Raw genomic sequence first — 21,541 nt, 5'->3', positions numbered from 1 at the left:
TTCGGGAGGAATGGTGGGGAGTGTGAAAACACAGCCTGAGGTCAGACCACAGGGGTGCCTTTAGGAGGTAAGGTTCCCAGCCAAGAAGGGAACACAGGAGAGAAAACAAGCCCATGGGTCTTCTCAGACAGCTGCATGTTTGGATGGCCCGTGACACTGAATCATTGCTTCCCACAGTTTATCTACTGGCCTGAGTTATTTTTAAGCAAGCCCTTCCCCTGCTGGGTTCTCTCTGCTCTTTACCATGTGTCTGCCAGCACTGGCCAGGCAGCCAGTCTCACACCTCTTCTCCCACACAACGCCCCCCTCCCCCAACTGTCTTCTTATTTAGAGAAAAACAAGATTATAATGGTGAGTGATGAGATGATCTAAATTGTACAGCAGGTGAAGTGAGTCCTGCGGGAAGCTCTTTAGGAAGATTTTATTCCTTTGCCACTTAGCAATATTGGTCCTCACTGACACTCAAATTTCAGCCAGACAGGTGGGACCAATGCCTCTGGCACATGTCTATGAGGCCTTCATATTTATGCAGTTATGCCCCCAGAAAGTGAGAGTGTGTGCAAATCTATTCATGCAGCCAAGTGCTAAGCCATGTCTCCCTGCATGCTTTAGAAGCTTGGTAATCAATAAGGGACTGCCTGATTAAAGAGCTCATAGATATTAAGCCACTGTAAAAGGAAATACAATTAGTGCTTATTTAACAGGTAAATCGGAGGGGATTTGTGACCCGAACATTCTAGAATATAGCTGAAAGAACATTACTCAGAGAGACGGAGGGGGATCACGTAAATATGGGAACTGATTTAGATGAAAGTGAAGTGAAAGTGAAAGTTGTTCAGTGGTGTCCAACTCTGTGCGACCCCACAGACTATACAGTCCATGGAATTCTCCAGGCCAGAATACTGGAGTGGGTAGCCTTTGCCTTCTCCAGGGTGGTGGTCAAATTTCTTTTTACCCTTCTCCTTTACCTCTTCCCTCCCTCTTTCTCTTCTCTCTCTCCCTCCCCTCTTCCTTTCCTTCCTTCCTCTCTCCCTTCCAAAAACCGTTCTCAAAAGAAATTGTATTCACAAGTCCAATATGTAAAACAGACGAAAATGGAGCTACTCATGTCCAGTGTGAGGGCTGAAACCTCACTGATTTGGCCACCTCAGTATTCTCAATATGATATCTGAGGCATTTCCAAGAAACTTCATTCCCCAGCCACAGGAAACAAATTTACGTCACCATTGGAACTAGACAGTTTCCAAGATCTTACTCAGAACAGAGAAAAGAAGAACCATTTTCTCTTAAAGATGAAGACACGAAGGTCTACAAGAGTCAAGTGACTTGTCCAGAGCCATACAGAAAGTGCTAGAACCAGAGCAAGAACCCAGTCATAATGCAGAGCTCCTGCCACTCAGAAATAGTTTGGGATTGTGGTCTGAATCTTGACTCACTTAACTATGTAACCTTGGAAAGGTATTCAACATTTCCGTGGTTCCTCGTTTGTAAAAGGAGGTATCATAAGTGTCCCCACCTAATGCTTCTGTGAGGACTCAGTGAAATAAGGCATGAGGAGGACTCAAAACCTTGCTTAGCGTGTGTGGTAGGTGCTCAAAAAGGTTAGTGGTACAATACCGCCCCCCATCCCTTCTCAGTACTGTAACTACAGAACAGTAGAGTCACAATTATGCCTGTTAATCTTGACAGAACACATCACCCAGACAACAGACAGAGCCGGTCAAGGCGTGTCCAGAGCCTCCATAGCATGCAACGGACAGTTGACAGTAAAGCGTAGTTGAGGACTAAGCATGATAAAGTCTGGGAAAAATTGCCATCGCTGACTCCCCGTGTACGTATGTGGCATTGAGTAAAGGTGATGAGAAGAGCCGACTGACCTGGGAGAGATGTCGCATCCTTGCTGCATGAAGGCTCCCAGGGAGAACCACAAGCTGTTGAATATCCCAAACTCATTGGACTGGTCGCTGGTGGTCTGGTCCCGCCCTTCCTCAAACTCTTCGCTGTGCCATTCGTAGGGGCTGAAACGGCTGACCAGGAAAAGAACGACGCTCACTCCGATGTAGGCAAACACGATGCACATCCAGATCTCGTAAGCCAAAGGGTCCAGGAAGGAAAAGACCCCCGGCTTGGACTTCTGCGGCTTTTTTATCATGATGGAGATCCCCAGACTCATAAACGGCTTGGAGAAATCGATCACCTCTTCTCGGACCAAGGTGATAGTTAAAGGGGCAACGGCCACATCTGCTCTCTGCAAAAAACATCGTGGAGAGAAGAGAAGAGGCACTTGAGTCCATCAGCTCTCCGTTCCCTCACTTTCCTCTTCACTCGAACATTCTTTTGTATCTTAAAGGGTGTGAGAGGAAGAACCTCAGGAGTCCAATTCCTCCTACTCTCTGTAAAATATTTACGATAAATGGTTGATCAGCTCAGTATCTCACAGCAGAGATTATCCCGTTCTTTGATAGTTCTAATTGTTAGGGGTGACTTCCTCACCTTAAGGAAGGAAGGGGGCTATTGTAATGTCTCTTATTGTTTTGCCTACCCAGCAATCATGCCTTCTTCCCCGTAAAGAACTACTCCTGCTCCACTGTCTGTCCTCCGGTTCAAGTGGGGCTGATAACCCTTATTATAAGGTGAAGCACACCCCCCAGATCTGGCCATTAGTGTAGTCCACTTCCCTGGCCACAGGGGTGCATTCAAGGATGGCACAAGCCCCAAGTCTCTTCCATGAGCATCAGGGTGAGAGATGATCCAAGATGAAATAACTTGGGTGACCCTTAATTCATGGCTTATCCTGCTATCCCTCAGAGCATGGCAGAAACATGTGTCAAAATACACTTGTGTTTGTCCCCAGGAACATGAACCAGTCCTTCTGCTTGCCTAAACCAGTTGGAGTTGGGGTACTTTTACCTGCGACCAAGACAGTCCTGGCTAACAAGATAGATGGTGAAGGCAAGTTTAACTCAATAAATATTTATTGGGCACTCAGATGCAAGCCGTAGGCTGAAAAGAAAACTGTGATCTCTACAACTAGTAAAAGTTGGTACACACACACACACACACAGACACACACACACATAGACACAGACACACACACACACACACGCGCACGCGCACACACACACACACACACACACACACACACACACGTTTCCCAAACTACAGGATTGATTGGATACATGCTAGATTCCGTGAGATACATTTTGTATCTAAGAGACGCAAAGTGCTACAGGAGGACAGGAAGAAATTAATTCTGTCTGGGGAGGTCAAGGACTGCATCTTTAAAGAGGTAACATATACACTGACATTGAAGAGGAAGCAGGATTTCAACAGGTTGCTCAGATACAGAATACATTCCCAGAGGAGAGAATCATGTGAGGAAGACCTGGCAGAGAGAATAAAGTAGTATCACAACTATTTTTTTTCCAGGAAGACTGCTAAGAAGTGCACAAATAATTCAGTTTTAAAAATTCATGTAGATAAACATAAAATAGTTGCAAGAAATGTTCATCTTTGGGCATACAGCACCAGCCTTGCTCTTCTGTCTGTCCTGTCTCTGCTTAATGGCAGGAGCACTGGCATCTATGCTCTAAAAATCCACTGCTCTCCTGGCCTGAGATTAAGCGATCCTGGAAATCTAATGTGGTTCCATGGAGGGGTGCCATGACATTCACTTTTGAAATGACAGGCATGTCTGTGCAAGTCTGTTCAAGGCAGGTGGCTTTCTCTTATGATGCTGTGTAGCAGTCCAGATGTGAGGCTGCAGACAGATGCTGTCCAGACCCCAGCCACACCCAGCTGCCGGCTGGTATTGCTCAGGAGGGGTTTCCTCTGGTTACTCTCTTTGGATGAAGTTTTTGAGAAAGCATTTTAAGTGGAATAAAAAGCCTGGCTTTAGAATGACTTAAATTTCTCACTTACAGAAAGAAAGTTACTGTAAAGCAGTGTGGGATTGAGTATATGTCTCAGCAATTCTGTTTTTCCCCGCAACACCTACTGCCTAAATCTTGATACTTTTTACAAACACTTACAAGCCATTGCCAGGGAGACAGTATCTCCTTTTTTCTCATAGGTAGAAAAGGAATAGGGGTGAAAAGTCATAGAAATGACTCGGAGGGAATAACTACAAGTTACTCAAGAGGGAGGTGGATGAAGACTGGCTTCAAAGATGGTAAAGGGAATTGAATGGATTTGTCTGATGCCTCCTAATGTGAGTTAATAAAAGGGACTGTGACCTGGAAAAAAATCACAAAACCAATCATCTTAGTTCTTATCTAACTTAGCAGTTTCAAGATTTGTTCCATTAACATTATTTGTGGAAGGATGTAACTAATTATAACATAAAAATTAACATGAATTTAAACTGGCAGGACTTCTCAGAACCTTTAACAGACTACTGTGCACTGAGAATTTCCAAGAGGGGTAAGCAGATTTAGTATTTCCAAAATTCTTTGTCCACTGAGCCCCAAGCATCGAAAGGCGCCCCTATGTGTAGGATACACACACAGTGGGAAATGCAGTGACATCATTTTGCAGATAGGAGCCCAGGTCCAGAGAGAGAAGGTGGTTTGTGCAAAGCAGCACGAGTTTTGAACAACAAGTTTTAGCTTGTTTGATGTTGACTGAAAGGTCTTAGGAGTTGATTTCCGGCATCTGAGGAAGTCACTGGACCTTTGCAGAATCACTTGTGGGCAAGGCTCATCTGGGAAGGTAGACCTGCCTTCTTGGCTTTCTGACTCACTGGCCATGTGCCCTCGAGTGAGACAGTTGTCCCTATGAATATCAGTTTCCTGTTTAGAAAAAGAGGCATAATAAATTTTGCTTTATCTATTGGACAGCAGTGTTTTATGAGAGTTAAAAAATTCAAATACGTGAGAGCACCATGAACCGTGGGCATTTCACAGGTGCTCAAAATTATTTTCTGAAACTGACATCTTGAGACAGTGATTCTCAAACTTGAGTGTGCAGACATCAGAAGCACCTTGGGGCTTTTTAAACCACAGATGGCAGACCTTCTAGATCACTCGGTCTGGGGACACCTGCTGCTGCTGCTGCTGCTGCTGCTAAGTCGCTTCAGTCGTGTCCGACTCTGTGTGATGCCAAAGACGGCAGCCCACCAGGCTCCCCCGTCCCTGGGATTCTCCAGGCAAGGACACTGGAGTGGGTTGCCATTTCCTTCTCCAGTGCAGGAAAGTGAAGAGGGAAAGTGAAGTCGCTCAGTCGTGCCCGACTCTTTGCGACGCTATGGACCTGAGAATTTGCATTTCCAGCAAATTCCCGGGTGGTGTTGCTGCTGCTGGTCCAGACTTAGAGAACCACTTACCTAGGAGATCCCCAAACCAAATATGTCTGAAAACAATCTTGGGAAAATAGTAAACAGTGTTGATGCAGTAGGTAAAAGCAAAAATGGGAGAAAACCGTCAGGGATGGAGAGCCACTCTGAGCCAGGCACTGTGTAGGGAAATACTCCCCACCCAGCCCTGGGACAGATAACTCAGGGGAACCCTGGGGGGAGACCAGTGGCTCGCTGGAGTCATGGTGCTAGTGAGCAGGCAGAGTCGGAATTCAGATCTGGATTTGTGTGTGTGTGTCTCCAAAGTTCACTCTATTTCTGCTTCATTAAGACAAAGAACAGGCCAGAAAATCATGGCAACCCAGGCACACAGCCGTACCTATGCAATAAGCGGAGCCTTCATTTGTAGCCTGTGGCATTTGAGAATGCACTGTGGCTATTCTCATCCCTTTGTGTCCTTTGCCCAACTGCCTAATCTCCCTGGCTTCAGTGTCCTCCTTGATAAAATGTGGAGAGTAATCATATCCACCTTCTGGGGTTGTTATGAGGAGTAAGTGAAATAACTTGGGTAAAGAATTTAGCACAGTGCCTGGCATAAACGATATGCTGAAATGCTACTATGACCATGGTGGATAAGAGCAAGAGTGAGCAAAGGGAAGATGGGACACCCTGGTTGACTTAGCTTATTTGAGAGGCACAGAAAGAAGAAATCTGGAGCCTTCCAGGTAAATTTTTTTCTGGCCTTGCTGGTCATTTGTGGCTAGAGATGCCTCTTCAGACCCCTCTATTCTTTCTTAGGTGGGACAGACAAGGAAAGCCAAACTGAAAATGCTCTCAAGAGAGGGCATCCATTTGGGCCCATCATAGAGTCTTCAGAATACATCTGTTTCTGGGCAGAGGGACAGGCCTGGTGGAGGGGAGGGGACAAGAAAGACTGGCAGCTGAGGCACCCAGAGGTGATTTCTGTCACTGATGAGCCAGTGGCCCATGGCTGATGGCTGTGTATTGGGGGGCATTCCCTCAGGATAATCATACTGTTGTTCTGCCCAGATCTTGAGCCTTTTACTAAAGGAACCAGATTACATTGGGTGAAGGTGAAGATGAATTCTGGTGGAGGTGAAAAGTTCACAGCAGTTGCCATGGGGATGACCTTAAGAACTTGGTGGAGGTTCCCATGGAAACCAGCTTCCCAATGCAGCATTAACCATCTAGATCTTCTATCTTTCATCGATGACACTTCCCAAAAGCGAGAGGCAGCAGAGGAGAGAGAAGGTAGAAGCACAACCCCCTTCTTAACTCATTAACCATCTTCCCAGGTCATATCAAAAGCCACCTTCTTAGAAAGAGTTTTCTTTTTTCCATCTCTCTCTTCTTTGAATTCCCTTTCTAAGGCTCCTACGGATATCATGACTCTCACTTCCTCCATCTGAGACAATGAGATTTGTAAAGCTCCTAAATGGTTTCTTTATCCTGACCAGAACTTCTTACCATCCTGGCGCTCGGCGTTTGCTTCCTTTCAAAGCCCTAGGCAGGAGTCTTCGATTCATATGAGTGAAGCTGTGGCGGTGCCTCTCCCGCACACGGCGGCAGGATTCTTCTTCTGCTGCCTTTTGCTGTTCCTCTGCTCGAGCATCTTCATGATCTTCCCGTGCCCACTGAGTCAGTCCACACCCTTTCCCTTATCATTTCTCACTCATTCTTGTCACTGGCCACTCAACTGAAGCCCTCTACAAAAGAGCATCAGTGTTTTCCCATTCTTCTTTCACAACTTATTTCTATCGCCATCTTATCGTTTATACTATAGACATTCCTGGGCTGCCTTTCTCTGTACCTGAATATGGCCGCTTTTAAGGTTACACATCTTTCTTGAGGGCTAGACCACCTCATGCTGGCCTTTTGCATGGACCTCGATTCTTTGCTGTATTGCCATTCGCCCTTGTTGTCTTTTCTACATCAGAAAATGGTAAGTTTCTTGGGGACAGGGATCAGATCTTTTACTTCTCACTGGTCCCTTAAATAGTTAAAACAATTCAGGGCATTCAGTGACTTCTCCAAAATGCTTCAATTTATTGAAGATGTCATAGCAATTATGTGTGGTCTTATTTCAAGTGTAGTGAATGGAGTAGACCAATCCCTATTCACAGATAACAAGTGTACAAGGCAAGGTGAGCCATAATAGAAGCAGAAACTAAATCCTACAGTGAAGCAAGAATAGTTAAAAAGGGCTCTCCCCATACCTTTTATGGGGAGAATGACACCTTGGAAAAAGCAGTATGTGATACAGGTTTGGGGGGAAGGGTAAGATTTTAGAGGGGCAGAATGGAAGCAGGCACCCTAGAGAACAGAGTGACTTGGAGTGGCTTGGATGAAATGGAAGGTGCCAGAAAGGGCAAGTGATTAGAAAGTTTGATTGTATCTAGGGCACATCTAACACCAGGGAAGAAATTTATTTTGAGGGGGCTTTGAGTGACTGAACAGGAAAATGACCACTCAGCAGTCTGCCTCGGGAAAGCTAACCTTAAAGCTAAATTATCACCTGTATTGGATGATGGTCAACTGAAGTCACATGACTGAAGTGAGTCTGGATGAAGGAGCTGGGACCAGGATCATGAGCAAAAAGTGTCTTAAGACATTGGATTTTGGACTCTTCATCTTTCTAGCAGGAACAATACTAAACTATAGGGTCCAATAGGCATCTATGGGTAGGGTCATCTAACCACCAAAATTTCCTGTCAAACCGTCTGTCTCTGCCTCTAATTCCCTACCCTATGGGGGACTTACTCCATAGACCAGCTCTCCCACCATGCCATTCCAAGCCTTTGTGTCAGGGTCACGGGCTCCATATTTTCCATCGCTGACGATCTCAAGACGGTAGGAATATCCCACATGCTTGGCAATCTCTGCTGCCAACTCCACACAGTAGCCCTCGTAGCGGTCATTGCCTTCAAACTGGTTGGCATTCTTCTTGAGCATCACATAAGGATCTTCCTGGTGGAGAAATGGGAGACAGAGAATGTGGGTTCGGGGTTCATTCTTGGGGAGGGAGGCCTTTGGCATGGCAGAGGAGTTAACATTGGTTAACTTTGGGGGAGTCTCTCTAGCCTCTAAACCCACTTCCTACATTTTTGCTCCCCCCATTACAAAACTTCTTGGGTTAAAGAAGAAAAGTGGTAAAATAAGAATGTTTCATTGAGATGTTGTGCATAGCTTTTCAACTGATGTTTCAGGAGCTCTTGTGTTTCTTTGAAGGTACCTCTGGGGGTGTGACGGTGGGGAAGTAGACCCTAAATAGGTTCCAAGTTTCTCATGATCGATCGCTGAAAATCACAGCAGCTTCACTTATATCCACTCTAGGTGATGTACGTTAGGGGCTTTCTTTGAAAATGACTTCTACTGAGGAAGAGTAGAGTCAGAAGCACCGCAGTTCGGTCTTATGCTTTATAGACGGGAAAACTGTGGCTCATAGGAGGGTGACTGGCTTATCCAAGGGCGCAAAGTGAGACCATGGCAGAGCCAGAGAGCAAAAATCCCTCTGAATTTCAGGATGACTTTTAGCTCCCTCTTTCTACCTACGACACAATTTTGGCCAGAAGAATGACCAGCTTTCACTCTTGGGGAAGCCTTTGTGTTGGCCTAGCTCACATCCCAGGTAACCTCCACGAAGGACTGAGTGAATACTCACTAGGATTGTGGTGACGATGTATGTTCTATTCTGGACACTTGAGTTATCCCCCCCGGCTTGAGCATCTGTGGCTGCAGGGACGAATTTGTCATCTTCATTCCAGTAGCCAATCTGTTAAGGAGAGGGGTGTGGTGACATAGGGTGAGCCAGGATTCTCAGGAATGGCCCACTCTGTGCCCTCTGGCCAACACCAGATAGGAAATCAAGGAGCTGAGTGTCACACCAGCAATGCTGGACACACCAGACTTTAAAGAATGCTAGATATAAACAGCAAGAGGCAAGATGCTCTCCAGGTCTGATCTTCCCAGCCCCACCCCCATGAAAATCCTCATCATGATGGGGAAGCCTGAAAATTGCCTCTTTTGAGAAGTGAGGTTTTAACTGTTTATGTGGCAAATTGTTTTGCACAATGTAAGTCAGGGTCATAGAGATTTAATTCCCTGCCTTGTTCACAAGGTCAGACTCCTCCTTGTTCCATGCCTAGTAATCCTTCTCTTCCTTAGCTCATTCTGAACTGTAGTTGGAATCATAGGATTTAAACCTTTTTTTCCCCTCCTTTTTGCTTTCTTTTTAGGTTAACTATATTTTCCCATCTAGATTCAACTTGCTAGGTGATAGTTATTTTATTGTTTCTTTATTTCTCTTATTTCCAATTTTTAAACTGTTATAATACTGAGCATACAGTTGTGCCTTCAAATACTGGTTGACAGCATTATTTTCTTTAAAGATTAGTTAGTGCTTATTTATACTGACTCATTTTCCAAGGTCTTTCAGCAAATATTTATAGGATCCCTATTGTGCATAAGACTCTGAGCTAAGATGTTGGTGATACTGTGTGGCAGAGTTGAGAAAGATACACAGAAGTCTCAGAGATAGTCCTTGCTCTGACAGTCCCTCTACTCTATTCAGGAATACATGACACACACACACATGTGGGCCCAGAAGTGACAAGTGAGTGACTCAGGTAGCTTGAGCCCAAGGAGTTTGGAGAAGCAGGAGCCAAGTATGAAACCTATGCTGGGAAGAAGGTAGCTGGAGGAGGTGAGGCTGAAGTCACGAGGGATGGTTGAGTCCAAATCTGTCAGGTCAGAGAAAAGATGAGCCAAGATGTAGACACAGGAATCTGCCCGGATATGTAAGTTCAATGGGTCCTGGGTGGAGGATTGGGTTAGCTCCAGAGGAAAGTGGGTGCCTGGGTCTAGGTAGCAGAGGGCTTTGCAGGCCAAGCTAAACGGTGTAGGCCTGTCCTGAAGGCAACAGGAAGTCATGGAAGGTTTGGGAAGAACAGAATGGCTTGGCTAACACACACATACACACATGCACACGCACACACACACACACACACACACACACACACCCATCTCTACCTCTGTCTCTATTAAGCTTTAGACCACTGTGTTCTGTGGTGGTTCTGCTGGCTGCAGCTGGTAACAGGCAAATAGGAAGGAGAACTGCAGTACTCATGGAGAAGGAAGAGCAGTTCTGCAAAGTCAGCCCGGATTCACGAAATCCGAGGCACATGCCAGCCGTCCACTCAAGGGTCATCTTCACCTTGATGTTTTTCCCAGTCCCCTCAGCTAGAAATAAATAGTTCTTCCTGCGATCTCACTGCCGTCAACAGCAACAGTATTAATTGCCAACACCGATCATGTTCTTGCTCTGTTGGAGGTTGTGTGTGATAGGTTCTATGCCCCTGCATCTGGCTCAGAGGAGTCTGTTATCCTGCATGGTGAGGGTGGTGATGCAGCTGAGTGGCTGAGGCCAGCCAGGAACCCTGGTCATCTGTCTCCGGGAGCAGCTTTTCACCACGAGAGGGGACTTAGCCCTGGGCTGGCAAGCATATTACTTAACAGTATTTGGGTGCTTATTGTATTTTAGGCACTCATCTAAGTGTTTTTTTTAGGGAGTTCCCTGGTGGTCCAGTGGCTAAGACTCTGAACTCCAATTGCAGGGTCCCAGGCTTGATCCTTGGTCAGGGAACTAGATTCCACATGCTGCAACTAAGAATTCACACATGCCACTAAAGAGCCTGTGTGCCATAGCTAAGACCCAGTGCAGCCAAACAAATAAAAATGAATATTAATGCTGTTTTAGAAAAATAAATATTAATACTGTGTTTTTTAAAAATGTTTTAATTTCTCTCATCCTCCCAAAAACCTATGAAGTGGGTAATTATCACTCCCATTTTAAATGTGAAGAAACTGAGATGCAGGGAAATGGAATAACTTTCCCAAGGCTGCAGGAGAGTTATGGAGCCAGGATTGGAGCGGGGCAGGCTGGCCACAGGGCTGTGTGCGTCCATGCTTCGCTAGGCTGCCAGCTGACCCTGAGTGCTTCATGTTGGTTCCCACTGGCCCCATGGTCTAGCTGTTGGTACATCTGTCCCCGTCTCTCCATGGTGCTCCTCGGGAACAAAGCTAGAGGTCTATTCATTCCAGGCTGCCCATTGTTCCACAGAGAAGCAGCTCAGGGAAGAAGGTTTGTTGAGAGAATGAGTGGACCCAACATGGAGACAGTGGATCCTGTTCATGCAGAGACAGTTCAGAGGCATGAAGGCAGGTAGGAGGCTGTCTCTTAGAACACTGGGTCAGGATTTTCCCTGGTGCAGGCATGGGTACCATGCTGCTCATGTAGGGGCACTTTCAGTTAGCTTGGAGGGAGACATTTCTCTCCAAAGACAAGAACTAGAAATAGATTTCCAAAATATCAGAGTTGGAAGAGGCCTGAAGAATCATTTCTTCTAACCTCTTCTTTTTATAGAGAGGGAAGCAGAGGCTCAGGCACTAGGGGACCTGCTCAAGACCACCTTGCCTCAGTGCAACCTTGCCTCCCCCGCTTTGCTAGGCCTGTGCTTCATGGGGCCCTAGGGCAGCTGTGAAGCCCCCTTGCCACTTCCTCGGGATGTGGGCCAGGGGTCAGGGAAGATGGAGGGAGCTATTGGTTCTTCATCCCTGATTGAACCGTCAGCACTTCCTCGGGATGTGGGCAAGGGGTCAGGGAAGAGGGAAGAAGCTATTGGTTCTTCATCCCTGATTGAACCGTCAGCTCTGCTTTTAATCAGTTTCACGCTTTGGGATTCCCCTGAAGAGTTCATTTTTACAAGGAGAACTTTAATTGAGAAATACATGTTTCAAATCATTATTGCAGTATATTGTGGTGCAAGTTTAGAAAAATAATTTTCAAACTACTTACCCAACACTTAACTGTTTTGCCCCTCACACTATTCAAATAACACAGACAGGCTGGGAATTATTTTTCTTGTTTTACAGATGAGAAAACTGAGGTTTGGGGAGATCAGATGATCACACTTATGAAGTTTATATAGCAGATGAGTGGCAAAGCATAGAAGCCAGGTCGTGGACCTCAGAAGTAGTATTGTTTAATATAATCAGTACAAAGTTGGGAGATGATATAGCAAATTTAATCACCTTTTTTTCCTCCTGTAGATGATGCTATGGCGTCTTCATGCCCTTTCCTCCCTACTTCTTCCTCCTCTTTCTTCCTTCCCTCCCTTGTTTTCCTTCTTCCTTCTACCCTCTTCATGATTTGTCACCAGGTCAGCTGTTCTTACTAATCTCTACAACCATCAGTTGTACCATCAGTATCAAGGTAGCTGCCTCCTTTGACATGCAACTAAGTTCTCTACAATCTATTGAGTTTTGATAGAGTTTTTCAAATATTAAAAAAGACTATCTTACTTATTTGACTGCACCGGGTCTTAGTTGTGACTTGGGAACTCTTAGTGGAGGCATATGGGATCGAATTTCCTGACCAGGGTTGAAACTGAGGCCCCCTGCTTTGGGAGAACCAAGTCTTAGCCACTGGACCACTAGGGAAGTCCCTTCCTGGGAATTATCTTTAAAAGTGGGGGCTTGATGGTGCAGAGATTGGTCTTTGGCATCAGATAGACCTGGTTTAAAAGACAGACTTTCCTAATTACTAACTGTACGACTTGGGCCAGTTACCTGACCTCAATGGGCCTCAGTCTCTGCTCTGTAGAGGGGATACACCAAGAGTACCTGTCTCACAGGGTGGCTGTGAGAACCAAATGAGTTAGTTCATTGACAACAATAATCATAGTGTGTGGTTCATATTAAGTTGTTATTAAACTAAAAAATGGTATTCTGTAGGGTAACGCCTAGTTGAAGGCTAACAGGCTTCTGTACTATAGGACATTTCAGTTTCATTTTGCTGTTGAATGTTGCCAGTTTCCAAAAGAAGTATATATTATGGAACACTTCTCAAACTCATTTGACAATGTAACCCTCCTGATATGCAGCATGTCCTAGGATAAATGGTGCAAAACCCCAGAAAACACCACTCTAAAATCGCAAGCTGTTTTGATTAAAGAGAGAGTGGAAAAGCAAGATAAATCTATGTAGACAAGATTTATATGGCTTAGAAAGAGACTTTCTTAAGGGTAAGGATCCTTCAGAGTTAGTATCTTAGCACTAATATTAAATTGGTATCTATAAAAATTATTGTTTAGGTTGGCTTGTATCAAAAGCCAGAGGAACACTTAAATGTTGTAAGCAAGCTTATTTTATTTCTAACCCTTTTGTAGGGAAATAAAAAAATATCACCAGTCAGAAGAGCAGGGTGATGCCAAAACCCAGCTTTGGCCCCCATGCCAGCTAGGAAGCTGAGAAATCTAGTTCCACATTTTGATGAAAAGAGAACTGGCAAAGTTTTTTGAAGAGACTTTGCACTTCGGAGCTGAGAGCTAATTTCCTTTTCTTAGAGAAATGGGCTGGATTATTATACAGCCCTTTGATTCTCTACTAAGGATATGGAGGAACTTTGATTTTTTCTCAAAGTCAATCAGAGCTAGTAGTTTGGTAAAAATTGGGCCCCACTGTTCAAGAGAAGATTTAAATAATTCTGACAGTGACAGGTCTTCTCCTGGAGCCAGTTAGAATTCTTGATCTCCTGTTTTCCATCTACCTCTAAAGAGTCTTTGAATATAGAAATGAGTCTGTCATGAGATGATAGATTAGATTTTTTAAAGTAAATATAGCCTAAAAAGAAGATGATCATTGAACAGTATATACAATAGATCTACCTCTCACAGTCATCAAATCACATTGACACATTTGTAGTTGTGTCGTTTGTAGCTCTAAGCTGCCTCTGAAGCCACAACTCCTGACCGCCAAAAATGAGATCCATTGTGATAAAGTTTTACAAAGGAAGTTGCCTATTGTAGCAGAGACAGCCTGGTGACCAGCAAGGATTCTTGTTCACTATTCATAGCCTACAGGTATGGTGGGAGGTAGTTACGTAGACTGCCGTTGCAATTTCCAGCCTGCCATGTGTCTAGATGGGGCAGGAGATTGGGTTGGCCAGTGGAACGCAGAAGTGATGCATGCCTCTCCTAACCTGACTCCCCCAAATCCCCAGCACAGTTACTAATATCTTTCTTCCTCACTTGTTAGCTGGCTATTGATAGGCAGGAAGACCCAAACAGACAATGGAGCCTCCAGAAGCCTGAGTCTTAACCAGAGTCCCCAGTTCCCCAAACTGATCACTGGGTGAATAAGAAATAGACCTCTATTGAATTAAACAGCTGAGATTTTTAGAGTTCATCTGTTATTGCACCTTAACTAACGTACTTAAAGAATTTTAACTTTGTAGGTTTACATGTGACTTTGATTATCTGAGTTCTGCTTGAGGTGTTATTTCATTAAATTTATCAGCATTTTTTTTTCCTTATTTGCTGGCAGATCTATGGAAAAATGGGCCAGAGTGGTATGCTTTCTGGTTGCCAAGCAACATTCAATATGCTGCCCGCTCATTTAATGAACAACCACTTATTTGCATGTGCTTACTATGCATCAATATATTATCGGCACTGAGGATATAATAAATAACACAACCATGTCCCTGCGTTTAGAGAGCTGACATTTTAGTGGAAGGAGGTGGAGAGGAGGGGAAGAAAGACAATACATATTCAGACCAGGGGTTGTCAGACTTCACCTTTAAAGCGCCAGACAGTAAATACTTTAGACTTTGTGGGTGAAACAGTCTCTGTAGCAACTACCCATCTCTGTTGTCACAGTGCAGAAGCAGCCATAGCCAATACTGAAACAAATGAATTTGGCTGTATTCTCCCCCCCAAAAAAACCCACAACTTTATTTATGGACCCTGAAATTTTAATTTCATGTAATTTTCACATATCATGAAGTATTCATCTTTTGATTTACTTCAACCGTTTAAAAATGTAAAAATCATTAGCTCATGGACTGTAAACAGACAGGCAGTTGGCTGGATTGGGCCTGCAGGCTGAAGTTTACCAGCCCCAACAGAGATCAGTAAACCAACAAGAATATCTCAGAAGGGGGATATTCATAGAAGCACTATGAAAAATTAGGATAATGGGATTGTGCTCGGCAGATGGGGGTCACTTTAGATATTTTGGTCAGGAACAGCCTTTCCAGAGTGACTTCAGCTGGGCCAGACTTGAATGACAAGGAGAGATACTGCACATCAAACTACAGTGATGGCGAATGTCGGGTAAAGAAGCAGACATTCCAGGGTAGCTGTGGAGTTGTGAGCTAGAAAAAGAGGAGCAAGACTTCAGAGGGCTGCAGTATCTGGGTCTGAAGGCTGCAGTAAGGAGTTCTGTTACCTTTTACCTACAGTGGTGTATTAGTCTGACTCTTTGCGGCCCCATGGACTGTAGCCCACCAGGCTCCTCTGTCCATGGAATTCTCCAGGAAAGAATACTGGAGTGGGTTACTATGCCTTTCCCCAGGGGATCTTTCTAACCCAGGGATTGAACCTGGGTCTCCTGCATTGCAGGCAGATTCTTTACTATCTGAGCCACCAGGGAAGCCCCTGCAGTAGGAAGCTAGTCAGTGGCTTTAAGCGGAGAAGCAATATAACCTGATATATATTTGAAGATGATCAGCTCTTGTGCTGAAAAACAGCCTTGAAGAGGGACAAGAACCTGGCCAGCAGGATTAGTGACCAGTAAGGAGGCTCCTGTGTGAGTCCAAGCAGGTGTAGAAGGTGGCTTGAGCTCCGGAGTCAGCAGTGGAAATGGAGAGAAGTGGTTGGATTGAATAGAACAGGACTCAGTATGTCTAAGGAGCTTCCCTGATGGTAAAGTTGGCAAAGAGTCAGACATGACTTAGTGACTAAACCACCACCAGTATGTCTAAAGTTGGGTAGCAAAGATTTAAGGAAAAAACTTCCAAAGGATGTCTGGACTGGAGGGCTGTGAATGCTTCAGGACTTTTAATTACTTTTGACAGAAGGAGGACTTTGTATCACTTTCTTTCCTACCTGGTCTTTCCTTTCCAGTTACACTTGGGTCATAACTGGGAATGAAAAATTTGAGACAGGGCAAGGGTGACTGAATTCAAGTTGAGACTTGTCTTTTTTAAGTCAAAACATAGCTACAGGACCAATGGTGATGAGAAAAGATGGTTACATCATTAATGCTGGTCCCTTGATGAAAGAGCTTCAAGAATCTTCCTGCACTTCTCTCCTGGCCAGCCACTCTAAGAATTTGTGATCCTACTTGAATTTGACAAGGCATTTTATTTGAATAGAGATCCCTGTTTGAATCAGTACCCCATGGCGAAGTGGAATCTCTGAATGGCATTTCACAAGGCTCTAGATTTAGTGGAGCCGCTGCACATTCTGGCATTTGAAGCTCCGAAGTGTGGGATGAATGTATGCCCAGAGACCACACACATTTCAGTGGGATGTCAATTGGACCCAGACACCTAGAGTGTGTGTTGGCAGATCAGTGGCCAGAATACGTGCCTAAAGATCAGGAGACAGTCCCCAAGGCTCCCAGTTAAACAGCAGCAGTCCCTTTTTATTACATACATCAGGTGGGGCCACGCACTGTTCACTGAAACCAGCACAACAAGGTTACCCATGAATCTGAGAAATTACTTTGTTAGGAGGCTGATTGAGGAAAAGACCTAAAGCCACAGATGTGGAGGAATTGATTTTCTGAAAGTCAGATTCCCTGTAACCAAAGGCTGCCCAAACCCACATTCAAAGAAAGGATTTAGTCATTGGAAAGGAAGTTGAAAAACAGCCCCGAGACCAGAAAAATAAAGCACAACCATTTGTTCTTGGATTTTAAAGTTACTGGGTTATTTCAGTTTGTTATTTTGCTTATCCATTCCATGGGCTTTCACAGCCTAACTCACTCATAGTCAAGGCTGATATAAAAATCCTTGTGGCCTAAAGAAGGCAGTTGAAACAAACAAACAAAACATGGGTTGAATGGCCAATTCATGCCAGGGGCTGCTTTGGGGAACCCCTTCACACAGGCAAGGAGGTGGCAGACATTGTTTCACTCAGTGTTGATGGAAGTCCTGAGAGATAAAGGGCATTATCCCCCATTTGGAGGTGATGTCACTGAGGTTCTGGGAGGCTCAGTTGTTCAAGGTCATGTGTGTAGTAGAGAGTGAGGCAGAGACTTAATTCCTGGTGTGTCTGTCTTCAGTGCCCCAGCTGGTAACCATTCTGCCAGTGTTTCTCACCACACCACCCAGAGCACCATGAAGCCCACAGACTGGGAACAGAGAACATGAGCATCACTGTCCAGTAGAACCTGCAGTGATGATGGGCGTGATCGACATCCATGCTGTCTAGTGTGGCAGCCTCTAGCCACCTGTGGCTATTGAGCACTTGAAGTGTGGCTAGTGCAACTGCGGGACTTGTAAGTTTTCATGATTTAGAATTAAAATGAAATAGCCAACCATGGCAGGTGGCAACTATCAAATACAGTTGCATAGAGAGTATCAGGTTTGAGAGACTAAGACCTAGTCTGCAATGTGCCAGGCCCAGCCCCCAGAACTTCTGCTTCCATTAGATCATTTAACCCCCACTTAAGGCACAAAGAACCTGATTTACTTGGCCAGAGTCACAGGCTGGTAAGTGGTGACGCCAGGATGGCATCCCAGGATTCTGGGGCTAATGTTCTGACACTCTACCAGCGTCCTACTGTGCACGCACAGCCTCCTACTTGCCACACTGTGCCACCCCAGGGAACCAGGGATGTGGTGAAGGCCAGGGACAGTGAAGCAGAAGTGGCCATGAGGCATGACAAGGAAGCCCAGGGAAGGCTCTCCTGGGGAGCAACATTCACCCTGACTCTGGAAGTCAGGCTAGAATTGGGGGATGGGATAGAAGGGTCCTAGGCAGAGGGAACACATTTGGAGGCTGGGGGGTGAGAAAGAACATGATATCTTCCTGGAAGTGAACGTTGGTTGGAGTGACTGGAGCGGAAGGACAAAGAAAGTGAGTGTCAAGGATCAAGGTCAGAGAAATTGGCCAAGGTCAGAATGCAGAGTCTGGTAGAATTCTGAATGTTTTCTCCAAGAATTTGAATGTTGTTCTAAAATGTTTAGTAAGTGTGTATGTTTAGTAAGTATGTAAGAGTGTACGTGTGTACACACACACACACACACACACACACATATATATATATAGAGAGAGAATACGACCAAGTGTGGATTAGGAAAAGGTGGTTAACTTCCTCAATAAACCATCATTCTCAAGTTCTTACTTGAAACCCCTCAGGAACAATAGTGACATTTTATACACATCTATTACTTCATTTTTTCAAAATATTTTCCCATCCCTTGGATCTTTACAAGCACCCTAAGGCAAAGGTAGAGATTTTTTTAATCTCCATTTTGCAGTGAATCAATTCTCAGAGGAACAACTGACTTGCCCAAAATCCTAGCTGGCTCGCAGCAGAGCCCAGATTAGAATCCTCACTGCCTGCTTCTCTTCTAAGAGATCAAGTCCAGGACAGTGGGTTCCCCAGGCCCTCAGCTCCGGCCTGAGCCTCTGTTCAGCCCTCTCCTCCCTGTGTAATGGAAGCAAAGGGAGCTTTACCTTTCGGATGCCATCATGCTTCATTTCGATCACGTGGAGGGTGTAGTTGGTCCGCCGTCCTTTCTCATTAAATTGCACATTTCCTGTCAAGCCTTCAAACCGCACCTGCAAGAAAAAGCCAGGTGGTGACCAGTGAACTCTGAAGTTGCGCTTCATGTTTGTTCATTTGCTGACTTTTCCTGCTGAACTGAAAGCCCAGAACCTGAGAAAGTTACATGGGATGAGGTCTTAGAGTAGCATCAATCCTAAACACCTCTCTACTCCGTTGCCTGGAACAGGCATAACTGCTGGATAACAGTTCTCCTACTACAATGAAATTCTTCCTGAAAACTGCTTCACCCATTGCCTTCGGCCAACAGTGAGAGTGGATCAAAGTCGATCTTCATAGGAAGTCTAGTGCCATCCTTAGTCCCGTACCCCTATCGGGACCACCCCTTTAGAGTCACCGCTCCTTAGACATACACCTTCAGATGCGGAAACTGAAGCAGGCCCGTGAAAGAAGAGACTGGTGTGCCCGCCCTGGTGAGGCAGGGGAAGACCCAGGGCTGGGAGCCAGCCTTGTGATGCTTTGGGCCATGCCTCAGTGTTGCTTTGTAATTCCTTTGTGATGCCAGGGAACAAAATACCTGGGAACCTGAATACCTATGATTGGGTGACCTGGGTTTTACCCCAGTTTTCCTCTGAACAGCCAAGTGACTGGATGATCACCTCTCCAAGCCTCTAGTTTCTAAAATTCCTGCTCCATCTACCTTACATGACACAGCAAATGTGAAAGTGCTATGCAAACTTTAAAGCATCTGAGGAAACCTTTTATGGTAAGACCGGATCATGTAGGACTTTAAATAGGTCTCAGCTGTTGAACCAGTATGTATATAGGAGGCCCCCAGATATGCTTCATAGGATTTCTCCTCTGCAAATGAGTCGGATTAAACTTTCATGGCTTCCTATCTTCAGGCTCATTTTAAAGGCTGAGTGGTTAGCATGGGGCATCCAGGATCTTTGGGACCAAGCCTGCGGCTCTAGAGGTGACCAATAAAATTGGTCCACCCTCAAATTGGGGATGAGTCTAACTATGTGTCATCAGCTCAGGTACTAGAAATCACATTCTCCAACCATAATCTATCACGTTTCCTCAGATTTGTCTGGCCTAAGGCCAGTGAGATGAGTCTGTACCTGTAACCAATATGAACCTTGCCCTCTAACCCAGCATTATTTATTTCCCCGCCTCTTCAAATAGGCTTCAAAGGAAGCCTTGCAGGGTGTAACCATTTTCTGACAGTGAATGACCAACCTATCTGCCTCTGGAAGTTATAAGAATAGCTGGGGTGTATGTATGTATTTAAGATGGGGTGTGTGTGAGGGAGAGGGAAGGAAGGAAGAAAGAAAAGTGTGTCTTTTCTCAGGCTGACCTTCCCATCACCTCCTGGTTTGAAGTCTCAGTAGGGAGGTCACAACAGGCCTAGGGCACTGAACAAATTATGCAGCAAATTCTTCACTCTCTGAGATGAAATCTGGAGAAATTCTCACTCTGGAAAATCTGGGCTACTTTTGCTTTTCAAAGGGAAGCAAAGGACCAATCCTGCTACAGAGAATGAGGCACGAACAATTTTAACCCATCAGCAGCTTCACCTCCCCTCCTTGGTCCCCTCTGGCCCATCTTGAGCTTTCCATTCATTGCTATGTGCCAGCTCGTGTGACTCATTTGGAAAAATAGGCTGAGACAGATGTGCAGATGATTTGCAGAAACAGAAATGTGTCATTAATGATTCAAACAGCATCTATCTTTGGCCCAGTGTCAAGTGTCATACTAATTATCATTATGTCATAATTCATATGCTAATTGCTTAATGCCTCTATGACTCAGTTTCCTCATTTGTTTAATGGGACCCATTAGGGTTAATTATGTCTTTAGTTCAGTTCAGTGACTGAGTCCTGTCTGACTCTTTGCGACCCCATGAATCGAAGCACACAAAGCCTCCCTGTCCATCACCACCTCCCGGAGTTCACTCAAACTCACGTCCATCGAGTCCATGATGCCATCCAGCCATCTCATCCTCTGTCGTCCCCTTCTCCTCCTGCCCTCAATGCCTCCCAGCATCAGAGTCTTTTCCAATGAGTCAACTCTTCGCATCAGGTGTCCAAAGTACTGGAGTTTCAGCTTTAGCATCATTCCTTCCTAAGAAATCCCAGGGTTGATCTCCTTCAGAATGGACTGGTTGGATCTCCTTGCAGTCCAAGGGACTCGCAAGTCTTCTCCAACACCACAGTTCAAAAGCATCAATTCTTCAGCGCTCAGCTTTCTTCACAGTCCAACTCTTACATCCATACATGGCCACTGCAAAAACCATAGCCTTGACTAGATGGACCTTAGTCGGCAAAGTAATGTCTCTGCTTTTGAATATGCTATCTAGGTTGGTCATAACTTTCCTTCCAAGGAGTAAGCGTCTTTTAATTTCATGGCTGCAGTCACCATCTGCAGTGATTTTGGAGCCTCCAAAAATAACGTCAGCCACTGTTTCCCCATCTATTTCCCATGAGGTGATGGGACCAGATGCCATGATCTTCATTTTCTCAATGTTGAGCTTAAAGTCGACTTTTTCACTCTCCTCTTTTACTTTCATCAAGAGGCTTTTTAGTCCCTCTTCACTTTCTGCCATAAGGGTGGTGTCATCTGCATATCTGAGGTTATTGATATCTC

General features: G+C 45.0%; 1 protein-coding gene across 6 annotated transcripts in view; it reads right to left on the bottom strand.

Annotated features, from left to right (window-relative positions):
* The window catches only part of GRIA1 (glutamate ionotropic receptor AMPA type subunit 1), a 349,422-nt gene that overhangs the window by 90,762 nt on the left and 237,119 nt on the right, over window positions 1-21,541 (bottom strand). For all 6 annotated transcript variants that reach the window (XM_068981166.1, XM_068981165.1, XM_068981167.1 and 3 more), the window contains 4 exons: window positions 18,844-18,948; window positions 8,976-9,086; window positions 8,075-8,281; window positions 1,878-2,248 (listed from right to left, as the gene is read on the bottom strand). In XM_068981166.1, coding sequence (XP_068837267.1) covers window positions 1,878-2,248; window positions 8,075-8,281; window positions 8,976-9,086; window positions 18,844-18,948 — 794 coding nt within the window. The remainder of the gene's footprint in view (window positions 1-1,877; window positions 2,249-8,074; window positions 8,282-8,975; window positions 9,087-18,843; window positions 18,949-21,541) is intronic.

This window comes from Capricornis sumatraensis, chromosome 9 (assembly GCF_032405125.1).
Source record: "Capricornis sumatraensis isolate serow.1 chromosome 9, serow.2, whole genome shotgun sequence".
In the NCBI taxonomy this organism is placed as follows: domain Eukaryota; kingdom Metazoa; phylum Chordata; class Mammalia; order Artiodactyla; family Bovidae; genus Capricornis; species Capricornis sumatraensis.
The sequence above is the reverse complement of the archived record's forward strand: the minus strand, read 5'-3'. Positions and strand labels throughout refer to the sequence as shown.